The following is a 14,493-nucleotide window of genomic DNA, read 5'->3' as shown; positions in this document are numbered from 1 at the left end:
TGGTTGACTTATAAGTTCATTCAACTCCATTCTAATTCCCCCTAGGAAGTTATGTAAAGGGAATCATTCCTTCCAGACTCCAACCTTTTATCTCTCTTCAGTTTCAAGTTTTATGTCACAATTTAACATTCTTAACTGCCAAGTGAAAAAATAGAATTTACCACTGTTATAAAACTAAAATAACGTAAACTACCTTTACAGGTACCTTGACAGGAGGAACAGGAAATTGTTTAAGCAATGTGTATTTACATTAGGGCTGTCAAAGTTATAGCATCAAGTCATGATGAATCACAAAATTATCATGTATTAACTCAGATTAATCACAGCATTTATTTTGACCACACACGCTCCTTTACCTTAACCGCGGATGGATATCTGAAATGCGGTGCAGGTTATGTTTAGGTAAGTGATCTGCCCCCTAAGATTTTAATGCATCACACACACTCATCCCCTTTCTTTTAATGCACTAAATACACCTACCTCTGGAGGGCAGCGGGGTTTTGGTGGGGGGTTGGCTGTGGGGCAGCAGTCCCTGGCAGCCCTGCCCCCTATTGTCATGGGCCACTCCAGATTTGAATGCACCACACCACTCAGGGAACCAGCCGAGGACCTGGCAGTCATAGCAACGAGGGGAGGAGGGGGTGGGTTCTCACTAGGCTCATGGCGGTGCTCCTGGGGCCGGGCCCCTCTGGCTGGACGGCTGCTCGGTGTGGGGGCTCCCCTCTCATGCCCCGTGGCTGCTCTCCTGGTTGCCCCCCTTATCGCTCCCTTATCCGCCCTCCTTTCCACCAAACAAGGGACACTGTCTCACCTTCGGGCTGGGTGGGGACTGGCTACATTGTGGGCTTTGTGGGTTGGTGGGGGGCATCTCGCTCTCCTGGTTGGCGTTAGTGGCGGGGCGCGTGGGGGTGGTGCGGGGGGATAGGTGTTTGTTGGGGGGTGGCGTTGGGCCCCCGCAGCCACCTCCGGGTGGCCGGTTTTGGGGTGCCTTGTGGGGACCACCCTGGGTCCTTCGGCGTGGGTGGTGTCCCGTTCACCAGGCCACTCTCGGGTGGACTCCTGGCCCCGACCCTGCCTCTTGATTGGGTGGGCCGGGGTCCTCAGCCTTCACGGTGCAGGCACAGCAATTACGGGAGACTACTGACGGTTGTTGTGCATATGCGATGGTGTCAATTCACTTGCATGTGTCTGCAGACACACACCCCTATGGGACTTATTTGCTGGGTGTGGGGCCACTCACTCATTGCGACAAATCACTTAGAATTATGTGAATTTCTTGGGTATCCCCTCATTTACACTCTCGTCCTACAGATTTTTACAATTTACATTGCCACTCCCACCACACTTCAGTTGTACAACCGGGTACACGACCCCTGTCCTGCATGCTTCCCCTCCTGTCCCTCTCCTGTCCAGTCCTGTCCTATACTTTCCTGTCCCTCACAGTGGGTAGCACTACTGACATATACAACACTCGAATCCAATGTTTCATTCTACTAGTTATATAATGCTTTACTTTCCTCATCTTGTTTACAGCTAATGCTTTGTCTTTTGTTGTCTTCTTTTCCTATATTATTTAGTTACCTTTTCACTCTCTCTCCTTTGTTTTTTATGTCACTCCCCTTTAAAAACTTTGTTCTGTTCAACTGAACGTCTGTAATTCTCAATAAATAACCACCAGAATACAAAGAAACCACAGTGGCAGCTTAAAACGTCCACTATGACACAGCATAAAAGACAAACAGATCTTCATTTCTCCTTGACCTAACAGCCGAACAGGCAAAAAAATAAAAAATAAAATAGGTAAGTGATTAAGTCCATGCTTACACCAGTGTGAAGTGAGGAGGAACCGACTGGGAAGATTTCAGGGGAAGATTTTGCTTCAAAAGTCACGCCGATGGGACTTTCGATAAAACAAATGTAATTTGCATATAGTGCAGCACTGAACTCTCTTTTCATTGAAGTACAAAAAGTTTGAAATACTATCTGAAGGCAAAATGTGGTACTATGTGTGGTATAGTTGGTGCCTGTGATTAATCGCAATTAATCAAAATTCAAGTGTGATTAATCTGGTTAAAAATGTATTCATTGGCAGCTCTAATTTACATTAGCATCTGCTTAGTAAAAAGAAAGAAAGAAAGAAAGAAAGAAAGATGTCCCAGTTTTATAAAAAAGAAAATTATTTTTCCATTTACGGCTTTTTTCCAAATACTGATTATTTTCTCACGAATTTCAACAATGCTGGTTTACTGGCCTGTTCTCATATACAATACAGTATGCAGAACAAACTTCATACCCTGGACTGGTTGCCAGTCAATCGCAGGGCACATATAGACAAACAAGCATTCACGCACACATTCACACCTATCAATAATTTAGAGTCCACAATAAATTTAAGAAGCATGTTAAAAACAACCATTCAGTCAATTACATTTATTGTGAAAACAAAATTCATGTTACGAATGTCTTTACTCATAGTAGCAATGTGCATCTTCTGGTCTTGGTCTGGTTGTAAACCGCATTACAATGATTGTTTTTTTGTTTGTTTGTTTTGTCTTACTTTGTCCGACCCACAATGCACTGCTGCCCACCTCCCTATGACGCACCCGCCGCTTGGTGGTTTATGTTAATGCACTTGAACCCCATTGGCCCATTGCCATCATGTGCTCACTCCCTGCTAATTAAGACTCAGTCGGCTGTCAAATCACCAAAGCGGCCGCTCGATCCACCGGTTACCTATGACCTTTCACCCCTTAGCCTGGCATGTTGCTGTTGTCTCCTTGATGTTTACTTTATTTACTTGGCCTGATGAAGTGACCCCGATGAAATTATCATTCCTCCTCGAATTGTGGCCTCAGCGCTAATAGACGCTAGGCCTCACGTACCTCTTGAATAAATTGGCTGGTAGCTGTGATTACCTTTTGACAACATGTGTGGTGGTGGCCGTCATTGACGCCACACACGTGACCTGCAGCGCAGAATAGGCTAGGCATCTGTAAAATCGAATGATGAAATGGGGGTACATAGGGGAAGATAGCTATATTACTTAATATTTACATGGATTGGAATATATACCTGCATTACTATAATTACATATTTTTTGCGTAAAAAAATGTACTAATAAATATTGGAAATATTGTAATGGTTGTTAATTTTTTTAATTTCAAACTGTACAAATAAAGGCCTCCCCCAGTAACCCCTATTATTTTTTCTTCTCTTATCATAGAGATTCAACGCAGCTTTCCTCATATGCGATTTAGCAGTCCTGCTATGTATGCATTAAGCTAGTAGAATTGTCACTTTTATATGCATCATAACATTCACATACTTATATATGTGTGAAGTGTTGCCAATGTTTCTGTCGTGTTGACTTCATCCTCTAACTGTGTTTTTCCCCCTCTTTGCCCTGAATGTGTGATACATTATGATCGCTCTCGTTCCCCTCATCAGGGGCTCCCTCCCGTCCTGCCCCCTTTACCAAAGAGACCCGCACTTGAAAAAGCCAACGGTGCCGCCACCATGTTCAACGCCGGTGTATTTCAGTACCAACAGGCCCTGGCCAACATGCAGTTCCAGCAGCAGGCTGCCTTCATCCCTTCGGGTGAGTCCTGGCACACAAGCGTTGCCCTCTGCATGCTCATTGCCTGCCAAATCATATGGAAGGCTGCCTTTCCACTAATCGAAAAAGGATTCATAAACATTACCATTGGCTATGAGAATAATGAGACACCATAGTAATTCAAGAAAAGACTGCAGTATGCGTAGAGCCAACCTTTAGGCTCTGTACCACCCAAAGAGCAAGGTACCAAATAATATCAAGTTAGTAGTAAGGTATTTACAACATTTTAAGCAGAGGTGGGACCGAGTCATTGCTTTGCAAGTCACAAGTCTCAAGTCTTTGCACTCAAATCCCAAGTCAAGTCTCAAGTCGAGACACGTAAGTCCGGAGTAAAGCTGCAAGTCCTACACTTTGAGTTTCGAGTCTTTACGAGTCATTTTACCAAAATCCATCCATTTTCTGTACCGCTTTATCCTCACAAGCTTCGCGGGCGTGCTGGAGCCTATCCCAGCTGTCTTCGGGCGAGAGGCGGGGTACACCCTGAACTGGTTGCCAGCCAATCACAGGGCACATATAAACAAACAACCATTCGCACACACATTCACACCAACGGACACTTTTGAGTCTTCAATCAACCTACCATGCATGTTTTGGGGATGTGGGAGGAAACCGGAGTGCCAGGAGAAAACCCACGCAGGCTCGGGAAGAACATGCAAACTCCACACACGCTAGACCGGGATTTGAAACCCGGTCCTCAGAACTGTGAGACAGATGTGCTAACCGGTCGTCCACCGTGCTGGCTGGTGGGTGAATGAAGACTCTAACTTTCCCGTAGGTGTGACTGTGAGTGCGAATGGTTGTTTGTTTGTATGTGCCCTGCGATTGGCTGGCAACCAGTTCAGGGTGTACCCTGCCTCCTGCCCGATGACAGCTGGGATAGGCTCCAGCACGCCCGCGACCCTAGAAGCCGCTCAGAAAATGGATGGATGGATGGATGTTTTAGATTAATTTGTACAAATAAAAGCATCCCACTAATAAATGCCTTTCCCCTCCATCCATCCTCTGTGCGACTCATCCTGTTCAGGGTCATGAGAAACTGGAACCTGACTTTAGTTGAAAAGGCGGACTACACCCTGGACCGTTCGCCAGTCAATCACAGCGCATAAATGCCAAACGCACAATAGATTTGTGGTACTCTCTGCGTTGGAGCAAATGCCCCCAATGGCATTTTCACTATGAGAACAGTCGAGAGAGACCAGCAAATAAAAATAAAAAAAAATGCATAATTATTGTTTCATTATTCTATTATTTGTTTGTGAAAAAATGTTTTAACAAATAAAGTATTATTTAAATTTTTTTTACAAACTGGTACAGTTAAAAAAAAATGCCAGCGCCCAAAAAGACATGAAGAGTGGTGAAAACATTTTGTACAAGTAAAGGCCTCCCCTTAAAGAATTCCTTACCTTTCAGTTGACAAAATAAAAACCGCACAACCAGAAAAACAATAGACTTGCAACTTATTTTGGGAAAAAAGCCAATAATTATTGAATATAATATAATTACAACAAGGTGGCACGGTGGACGACTGGTTAGAGCGTCAGCCTCACAGTTCTGAGGACCGGGTTCCCCCCCTGTGTGGAGTTTGCATGTTCTCCCCGTGCCTGTGTGGGTTTTCTCCGGGCACTCCGGTTTCCTCCCACATCCCAAAAACATGCATGAATTGGAGACTCTAAATTGCCCGTAGGTGTGAATGTGAGTGCGAATGGTTGTTTGTTTGTATGTGCCCTGCGATTGGCTGGCAACCAGTCCAGGGTGTACCCCACCGCCTCCTGCCCGATGATAGGCTGGGATAGGCTCCAGCACGCCCGCGACCCTAGTGAGGAGAAGCGGCTCGGAAAATGGATGGATGGAGGGATAATTACAACACTAAATACAGTTAATATTCTATTCTATGAATTTTTTTGTTGGATCGTTTATTTGTTAATAAATGTTTGGAAATGTAGTATTGCAGCAGTACCTCGGTCTGACTTATTTGACTTTTTGAGATAGGGGCTGTCGCTCAGCCAATCTTTTTGTCTAGAGAAGAGCTACGAGCGCTACCTATGGTGGCAGCGAACTTCACAGCAAGCAGCAGTTTGGCAGAAAGTGAACAATTATTTTCTAAATGGGGAGTGCTTGCTTCAACTAGCCTCGATGTTGCCGTAATCATACACTTTTCATCCACATTGTGCAAGCCTTTGTTTTTCAATCACCATCGCACTTCCATGTCGACATTTCCACTCAATCAACGTTAACCGATAAAAACAATAGAACATATGAGAAAAGCAAGCCTGTTTTGAACGTACATGAAGTGTATGTAATATGTTTTGTATGATTTTGTACTAAATTCTACTAAGTTCATTTTGTGTGGCGATGTGTCTGTCCATCAGGTGAAAGCCAATCATGTCAGATTTTGTAAATGACCTTTCTTCATTTTTTTTTTTGTTCCTCTCCCTTTCCACTCCACTTCCTGTTGCAATGCATGATGGGCAGGCTCAATATTGTGCATGACGCCTGCAACAAGTGTTGGTAGGTGCCAGCTTTCCTTATTGATTCTACTGTTGTACGTTTCATGTAAAACCAACAAACCGTGTGAGACAAGGCACGCACAATAATTTACTTTTAATCATAGTATTATGGATCACTTGTTGTGCTCTGCTGCAGGTTTGCCTGTCACCTAATGCTTGTTGCAGTTTTTATGTGCTCCAAGCTCGCTAACAACTCATTATGCTGCCTGGCTATAAACATGAGGGATTTTACTTTACTAACTGTCTTACTTGGAATATTATACAATTAATATACAGTGTGTTTAGAAACTATTCTGAAGCTCCCTTCTAAATGTTGCATTAAACCACATCAATATTTAAACCACATCAAAACTTTTTTCAATTTAAATTTTTACTATCACAGCAAAAATTTATGTCTATCTTTCAGTTTTCTTTTTAAATTCATACATTTTTTTAGGCAATGTTTTTTTTTCAATAAATACATTTAATAAATAATATATATTTAATACTGTAAAAATAGTTTAAATAAGAAAAAAATATTTTTGTTGATAAACCGACGAACAATCAAGTAGAATAATATATACTGTATAATTTTACTTCTTGTTATATATTGAGTGTCACTTCAATACACCTTATATTTCAGCTTTTTCTTCTGTATCAATTTAGTTGTTGTGGGAATTCATATTTTAAAGTCAAATCTTTAACTATGGGGCACATTTATTTTTAAGGAAAGAATATTGATTGAGATATTTACAATATTTCAATACCTTTAAAAATCTATGAATAAAATACATTTGTAATATATATTATAAATATTAACATATTTAATATTTTATAATAGGGCAAGAACTTAAAAATGGGGGGTTGTCAGACTTCTGCTAGAATTAAAAAATAATAATTCTCTAAACATCTACCCTCAGTACCACAAATAAAATATAATTTTAGTAGTAAGTGGTAATTATGTGTCAATGCTATATTTCAGAATTTTCTTTTTGGATAAAATAGGATTTTTTTCATTTTGTTATTTTGCACACAGTGTAAATTTTTAGGGGGGAAATTTGTTTAAAACGTGTTATAAATAATAATGACATACTGTAAATGTAAGAAATAATAATATAGTGATCTTTTAATTTTTTCATTATGGGCCACTACAATTATTCGTATTGGTTAAAAAAAATAAATAATAATAAATCCTTGAAATGGTTTTATCCAAAGCATGCTGCCCTTTCAATTTCACTTTGAATCTACGTGTAACTCGCGTCCAGACTTCTGACCCATCCACCGTGGGTAAACTAGGAATAAACACAGAAACACCAAAGAGGCGTGATTTACTGACAACTGAGGCTGCCAAATGATTAAACGAATCACCATTTCGCCATTACAATAAATGAAGCTGTTGTAATAAGTAGCATCCCTGCGCTTGATTATCTTGAGTGAGCCGGTCCCATTTTGGGGTAATCATTTTTTCTTTGATAAAATAAAAAAAAAAAAACTCTTAAAGGCTTGTCTTGTAATGCCGGCCGGCAGGGAAGATGTTCGAAGCGGAGTCACTCATCATAGTTGTAGAAGAGCATTGTAAACAAACGGTGAAAAAAAAGTCTACTAGCACTAATCCGCCAATGAGTATCACAGCTACAACGCTGTAATCGTCGACTCACAGTGTCTCTTCGGTGAACTCAATAAAATATTTTGGTTCAGTCTCTCTGTGCAGCCACGGTGGTTGGGGACCTCTGCTCTAGAATATGGAAATCAATTAGTGTGTTACTTTTATAAGCACCAGTCAGGCATGGGGGCGATTGGTCTGGCTGGAAAGCTGAGCCTTCATGTCAATAGGTTTATGCCAGTGTTGGTATACTGACAGGGAACACCCGCATTTTAGAGTTGCTCCAACCAGAGCGTGTATCTGGCATCCGAAGGCGCGTAAATGACAAACTCAAGTCGATGTGAGAATATGCGTTGGCTTTTTTCTCATGCATATGGGAGCGTATGACCTATACTGAATAGCATCCATGATAAATAATATGATAACTGTGCGGAAAACACCCGATCGCTCATGTTTACGGGCCATGCTATAGGCCAGCATACAAAAGATGCTGCTGATGAGCTGTGGTTCAAACGCCTGTGTGTGTGTGTGTGTGTGTGTGTCTGTGTGATCTTTCCCACCCCAAGTACCCATGATGCACGGTGCTACTCCGGCCAATGTGTCCGCAGCCAACACATCTGCCACAAGTGTTCCCTTTGCAACCGCCTCAGCCAATCAGGTTTGCTCCTCTCTTTTTTCTTGCACCCTCCGCTGGTTGTCTGTCTCCCACGTGTGCGTGTGCCTCCTGATCACTGGGGAACACAATTTTAGTTAAGTTAGGTCTGACAGCTTTTTTAAACACATTTTTGGGTGCGGAATGCAAAACTGATCTAAATCTTTCTCTATCACGTCAAGTTTTTGAACAAAGTGAGAACAAAGTGGAACAAAGGAAATATATACCTTTGTAAATAAAACACTAAGATTGAATAGTTACAAGCTTTGAAAACTAAAAAAACTGCATAAAATGAAATTGAACTTACAACGTTATGCCCATGGTTACAAGGTTATGAGAAAAGCCAGCACAAATCCTCTTAATTCCTACTATGCTAGCTTTCTGTTTGCAGGTATTAATAGTACTGACCTATTAGGAGCTGCACACACCTCTCACCGCACTGTCTCAATTGTGATTGCAGAAACAAGTTGTAGATGAGTCCAATCGTAATCAGCTATCAAGTCTTACTACAGCTAATCAGTGGAATTTTGCTTATCTGGAGGGTAAGCTGTGGAGAAAAAAAATGACTGCAATTTTGGAATCAGCATGCCAATTTTAGTTTTAATCAGCATAAAAATCTAACTCAACGGATTTTTTTGTTCCCCAGTGTGAATGAAAGCATGAGGTTAAACCTTTGTCAGCTAGTATGATTGGTCAGATCATTGGTATGCTCCACGTTGAATTTGTGAGCGTTACAAAATCTGTTTCTCTGTTTTTACAAAAAGATTCTTGTGTTATTTTCATTCTTTTCTTTTAGATTCCAATAATATCTGCGGAGCATCTGACTAGTCACAAATACGTGACACAGATGTAGGAGCCTCAATCACAACAGTATGTACTCAACTCATCAAAACTGTCTCCTATCATATTCAAAACGACAGACAGACAGACAGACAGATAATAGATAGATAGATAGATAGATAGATAGATAGATAGATAGATAGATAGATAGAAACAAGTTTATTTATTTCCATAAGTCCAATCAAAAAGTTCAACTTTCATAGATTATAGATTCAGGGTCCACAATTTAAACAATTTCAATTATTTATTTGTTTATTTTTTACATAATTTGGGCTTCCAGCTCATAAAACCCACGAAATCAGGAATTCAAAAAAATCTTTTCCATTTTCCGTTGCTATAGAAGCATATTCCGCCACCTTTTGTTTTCCCCGATAACTCCGTGACGCGGTCCGCGCGGTGTAGTTGGAAGTCGGGCAGCAGTACGCCGCCGTCTGGGATGTGGTCACAAAGCCAAGTCTCTTTGAACCAAAGGGCGACAGAACGTGCAAAGTCTTTACTGGTATTTGTGAGGAGATGAAGCTTGTCCATTTTGTCGGGGTGAGAGCATATATTTGCAAGGTGAATTGATGCGAGTGGCATTCAAAAGCCTCGCTGTCTGAGCTTAACCTGCACTCCGGCACATTTCCCACTGTGGCATCGTCTTCGCTTCATTCGCGCCACACGCAACCAGAGAAGTTGACGGGCTTCCCCTGGTAGATACCAGAACAATTTATTTCTTTGAACATCGTCTGTCAATCAGACAATCACGACAGACAATCACTGTTTTGGTATCACAGGTGGACGGTGGTTGTGCTAAAATTTTGGCTAATGCTATTACCAGCTTTGGTCACAGTAAAGTACAACTTCCTCCCTCACCATTCTACAGGTGTGCTCTTTTTTCTGTTCAGACACTGAATTGGTAGCAGGAGTTATCAAAAAGTTCCAGGTGCCCACAAACAGCAATGATAATTTTATTCTCCATTGTTCTTCTCAACAACTCCAGGACGTTGTGTGTGATGCAGTATATTCTCAATGCCGATTGGCTGTCGTGATGCAGCGTCACACGAATTTGTGGCCCAAGTTAATATTTTCAAACTCTAGCGAATCGGCGAAGAAGCGAATTTTCGAATGTTCTTCCGATTTGCGTCGCCTGGCACGAATTTGTGGCCCAAGTTAATATTTTCAAACTCTAGCGAATCGGCGAAGAAGCGAATTTTCGAATGTTCTTCCGATTTGCGTCGCCTGGCACGAATTTGTGGCCCAAGTTAATATTTTCAAACTCTAGCGAATCGGCGAAGAAGCGAATTTTCGAATGTTCTTCCGATTTGCGTCGCCTGGCACGAATTTGTGGCCCAAGTTAATATTTTCAAACTCTAGCGAATCGGCGAAGAAGCGAATTTTCGAATGTTCTTCCGATTTGCGTCGCCTGGCACGAATTTGCGCCTATTCGTGCATTTGCATTGACTTTGTGTAATAACATTAGTTCAATACATTCAATTAAAATAGTTCAATTCGCATCTGGTGTGAACTTACCCTAAGTGTGGGGACGGACGAGAACTTTATTTTTTTAACGATTTTGAAGCCTTATTTTACTGTGTGTACTTGGCAATTTTTTTTTATCATTTCAATTTGGCAGGGTTGTTAGCACACTCTTCTCCGTTGTGGGTTAATTTTATATGACATTCATTTTCACTTTACATGGCCTTAAGTTTTAGCATTGAGAATACATTTCGCCAAAAAAACAGCCATTCAGTTGAAAGTCAAAAAATCAAAATTGAACGTGAAAACCAGGATGCCGGAAATGGAAAAAAACGAGACAGGAAAAGACGGACAAGAAGGGGAAATCTGATGACTGGCTTAACGTGACTTCAATTTTTATTTTTCTCTGCAGTCCCCACAAATGAGTTTCAATACCAAAACCTCTTCAAGCCTTTGAGGAAAAAAATGTCATAACTTCAGCACTATTGAAGATACCAATCTTGAGCTTTCAGCTACTGTTACAAGTTTCCAAATTTCAACATGATCCAAATTAAAGTGTGACCCTTTTTCTGCATCCTAAACAAATATGTTCGGACAAACAACTAGAAAGCACTTATATTCCATATTTTTTTTTACAACTTGTCTTTATTTTGTTTCTGACTTCTTACCAGGTGGAACTGGAGAGCAAAGACCAGCGATTCAACAGACAAACGAGCAACAATCTGATGAATCCATACGTCAACAACAGAGAGTTTGCGGAATTTGCTCCAGTCACTTCACGCACACTGCATACACTTAAAGAGCGTCTTCTTCCTCCTCTCTGTGAAGGGAAGGCGCGTTTACCTTTATTCACCGGGCACACTTTGAATGTGAAGAGAATAAGACGAAGTGCTGTGTCCATCGAGGCGGAGGAGGAATCGTGGTCTCTTTTGTACGTTTGCTCATTGGTTGTCTCTCATATGTTTACACAAAAGGTGCACCTTATATTTCAGTTGAAAGAGACGAAGAAGAATCAGACGAGGGTTTTTATGTTACTGTAAACCAACAAAAAAGGCCATATTTGTGCTAATATGCCAATGGTACTGCAATCACGCAAAGCAATCGGCTTTCCCTTTAAGGTTTCACGATTCGTCTTTGTTCCATCGTCACGACCCATCACTGCTGAAACGAAACCCTCAAATCTTTCGCGACAAGGTCAACAAAGACATAAAATTAGTGTTCAGTTGCCAAACCGCTGGCTGACGTGTGATTTGTTGAAGTTTATTGGGTTTCCGACAGGTCGTCAATGTAGGTGTGGTCTTGAGCTCGGACGTGTTGAAGAATATTTGTTTGTCCGACTTTTCAGATTTTTAGTCAAAGTATTTTTGCGTTGCTGTTTTTGTAGTTCAACTTAAGCAGGTACATACATACAGACAATGGACTTTGAGTCTTTTCCCTCACTTGCAATCAAAGTCAGCAAAAGCCCAATTGTCGGATGTCTCTGAAAGGTTACTGGGCGTAAATGATTATCCCATGGTGTGCGGTGTGTTAAAAGTGATTTTCCCTGCTTGGAAAATGGTCTAGACTGACAATTGGAAATGTTAAATAGAGGAGCCACTGATTGTGTTGAGTTTTGTGTCACGTGTCTCACAAGTCATTCACCACAGCAAAAATGACAAGGAGAGTTTGAAACGGGAATGTAGTTACCAGATAAACCAGTTAGCCTCGCCGGGATTTTCTATTTCCTCTTCGACTCCTCCTCTTTCTTCATTGAATTTCCCTACAGTCTGAATGCGCTGTGACACCATGCTGCCTCTCACAGGTCAGTCTCGGTAGTACCACCGATATCTTTGAGGAACGTGACGGTAGAGATATTATGTGTGTGGTGTGCTGTGTTGGGCATCTTGACTACACCGTACTCCAAAAGAGCAGTAAGAACATTTTGTATCTGGTCGTTTGTAAGGTTTCTCACATTTGAAAAGTTTGTTAAAACTCGATGTGTCTACCCCGCCTTAAGGATTCAGTGTAGCTCTCTCGTAGGTCGCAGTTCCTTAGTAAGTATTGACTGGACAGATAGCGCATCGACAGTGACAAAAAACAAAACAAACAAAAACAGGTTACGATTGTATCCCTCATCTAAAGCCTTAGAATGTACCATCAGGTCATCACAATGCAACATGCCATTCAGAAGCCTGATCCGTGCCATGCCAATACACTTTTTTAATTCTCTTTAGTTCTATTAAGGCGTAAGGCATGTTCGAGTGTCTCTTTGTGTGTTCCCTCATCTTTATCTAGAATTCTGTGTATGTACATTTTGATTTTAGATGGTAACATTAGTATTTTCTATGTTATGCATATGAACCATATGCATATTAGCATTCACCCCTGTAGTCTCTTTGTGTTCTCTGAGCAAAGATATTTTCTATGAATACTTAACAGTCCCAATAGAACAGAGAGGCAGAGTTGTCGGCGACAACAGCTAAGCATTTTAACGATTGTAAGGTTTGTAACTACTCATCTAATTTAAACAAATATATATAATAATAATTATTGTTCTTGGATGTTTTAGATGTTATTTTCTACTGTATCCATTTCAAATAATAATATCTATTGTTTGGGAATTTTTAACCGAGTTGGAAATTGGGCCATGTTGGAAAAAGAAGCTGGGGTTTTTTTCATTTTTTTTTTCAGTCGGGGTCCCATGACAGGAAGTCCGCGCTCACTCCACCAATTGCAAACAAAATAGTGGGTGGGGGGAGCTCCCGAACAGAAAAAGGTTGACTTTTTGCACTTCTGTACATAGTCCAAAAAAGAGAGAAAACATGTATATTGAGATCTTATTTTGAATAAAAAAAAATGTCTATAATGACAGAGCGTTTTGTTAGGATAACCACAAAAAAAGGCTGAACAAAAAAATCGCTTGCATCCAAAAGGCGCTGAGTTGTCATTCTCTAACCCCGCCCCCTTTCAGGAACGGCTGATGTCGCTCTTTTTTGTTGTTGTTGTTTTTAAATTTGTCAGCAGCTTGTAGTTTGCCCGGTAGCTGTCCGGAGGAGGAGGGGGGGGGGGGGGGGCGGGGGGGGGGTCCACTATCCCACCACCCGCACTGTCAGGCCTGTGTGTGGAGGCCCAAACAACATTACACGTACTGTCTCTTTAACTGGGAGACAAACGCATGTTAAACATATAAATACATTTTTTTTAAAACACAGTACTAAGACTAAAGAACACATGTTACAGAGAAATATGTATTTACAATATTCATACGCTATCCATATGTAATGAAATAAGATATAGAATAGTGGTTTATTTAAAAAAAAAGGAAAAAAAAATCCTGAGAATACAGTATTGTCACCACTTGGAGAGACAATGCAGCAAATCGTTCTCAATATGCTCTTCTGTTCATGTAAGCTGTGCTTCTCTAGAAGCATTTTGGGGGTTTGGTCACCAGACCGGCTTATCTCTCACCTGCCAGTGCGCATGCTTAGATAAAAGAAAAACATGTTTCTTGGTTTTTTTTGTTTGTTTGTTTGTTTCATTTTCTCTGCTCGTAGTGCTAATATGATGTATTCTGTCCTCTGCTGCCGTTTGTTTCTGCTTGTTTAACTGCGGCCCGTGCGCTGTCTCTGTGTGTCAGTCAAGAGATGAAAAACTAGTCTAAAGCCATAAAATGTTAAATATGACTGGAGGTGGGATGAAGTTCACACATTTGTTTGTTTTCCCAGGGGGCCTGTATTGCTATATTTGATTCTTGCTGTTATGGATTTTAAAAAATGTAATAAAAAATACAAAGCAACAGCATAATTGACTTTAATTATTTGTACAAGAATTATGGGTGATGTAATGAATAATGTGTTGG

General features: G+C 41.0%; 1 protein-coding gene across 11 annotated transcripts in view; it reads left to right on the top strand.

Moving 5' to 3' along the window:
* Window positions 1-13,647, top strand: part of LOC133482189 (muscleblind-like protein 1) — a 109,969-nt gene extending 96,322 nt beyond the window's left edge. For 7 of the 11 annotated variants that reach the window (XM_061782013.1, XM_061782018.1, XM_061782020.1 and 4 more), the window contains 5 exons: window positions 3,448-3,598; window positions 6,089-6,124; window positions 8,272-8,363; window positions 9,154-9,227; window positions 11,327-13,647. In XM_061782013.1, coding sequence (XP_061637997.1) covers window positions 3,448-3,598; window positions 6,089-6,124; window positions 8,272-8,363; window positions 9,154-9,210 — 336 coding nt within the window. In that variant the 3' untranslated portion in view covers window positions 9,211-9,227; window positions 11,327-13,647. The remainder of the gene's footprint in view (window positions 1-3,447; window positions 3,599-6,088; window positions 6,125-8,271; window positions 8,364-9,153; window positions 9,228-11,326) is intronic. The other 4 variants (XM_061782015.1, XM_061782019.1, XM_061782014.1 and 1 more) reach the window with 3 other exon arrangements.
* The last annotated feature ends 846 nt before the right edge of the window (window positions 13,648-14,493 follow it).

This window comes from Phyllopteryx taeniolatus, chromosome 8, assembly GCF_024500385.1.
Source record: "Phyllopteryx taeniolatus isolate TA_2022b chromosome 8, UOR_Ptae_1.2, whole genome shotgun sequence".
Classification (NCBI taxonomy): Eukaryota; Metazoa; Chordata; class Actinopteri; order Syngnathiformes; family Syngnathidae; genus Phyllopteryx; species Phyllopteryx taeniolatus.
This window is presented reverse-complemented; position numbering and strand designations above follow the sequence as displayed.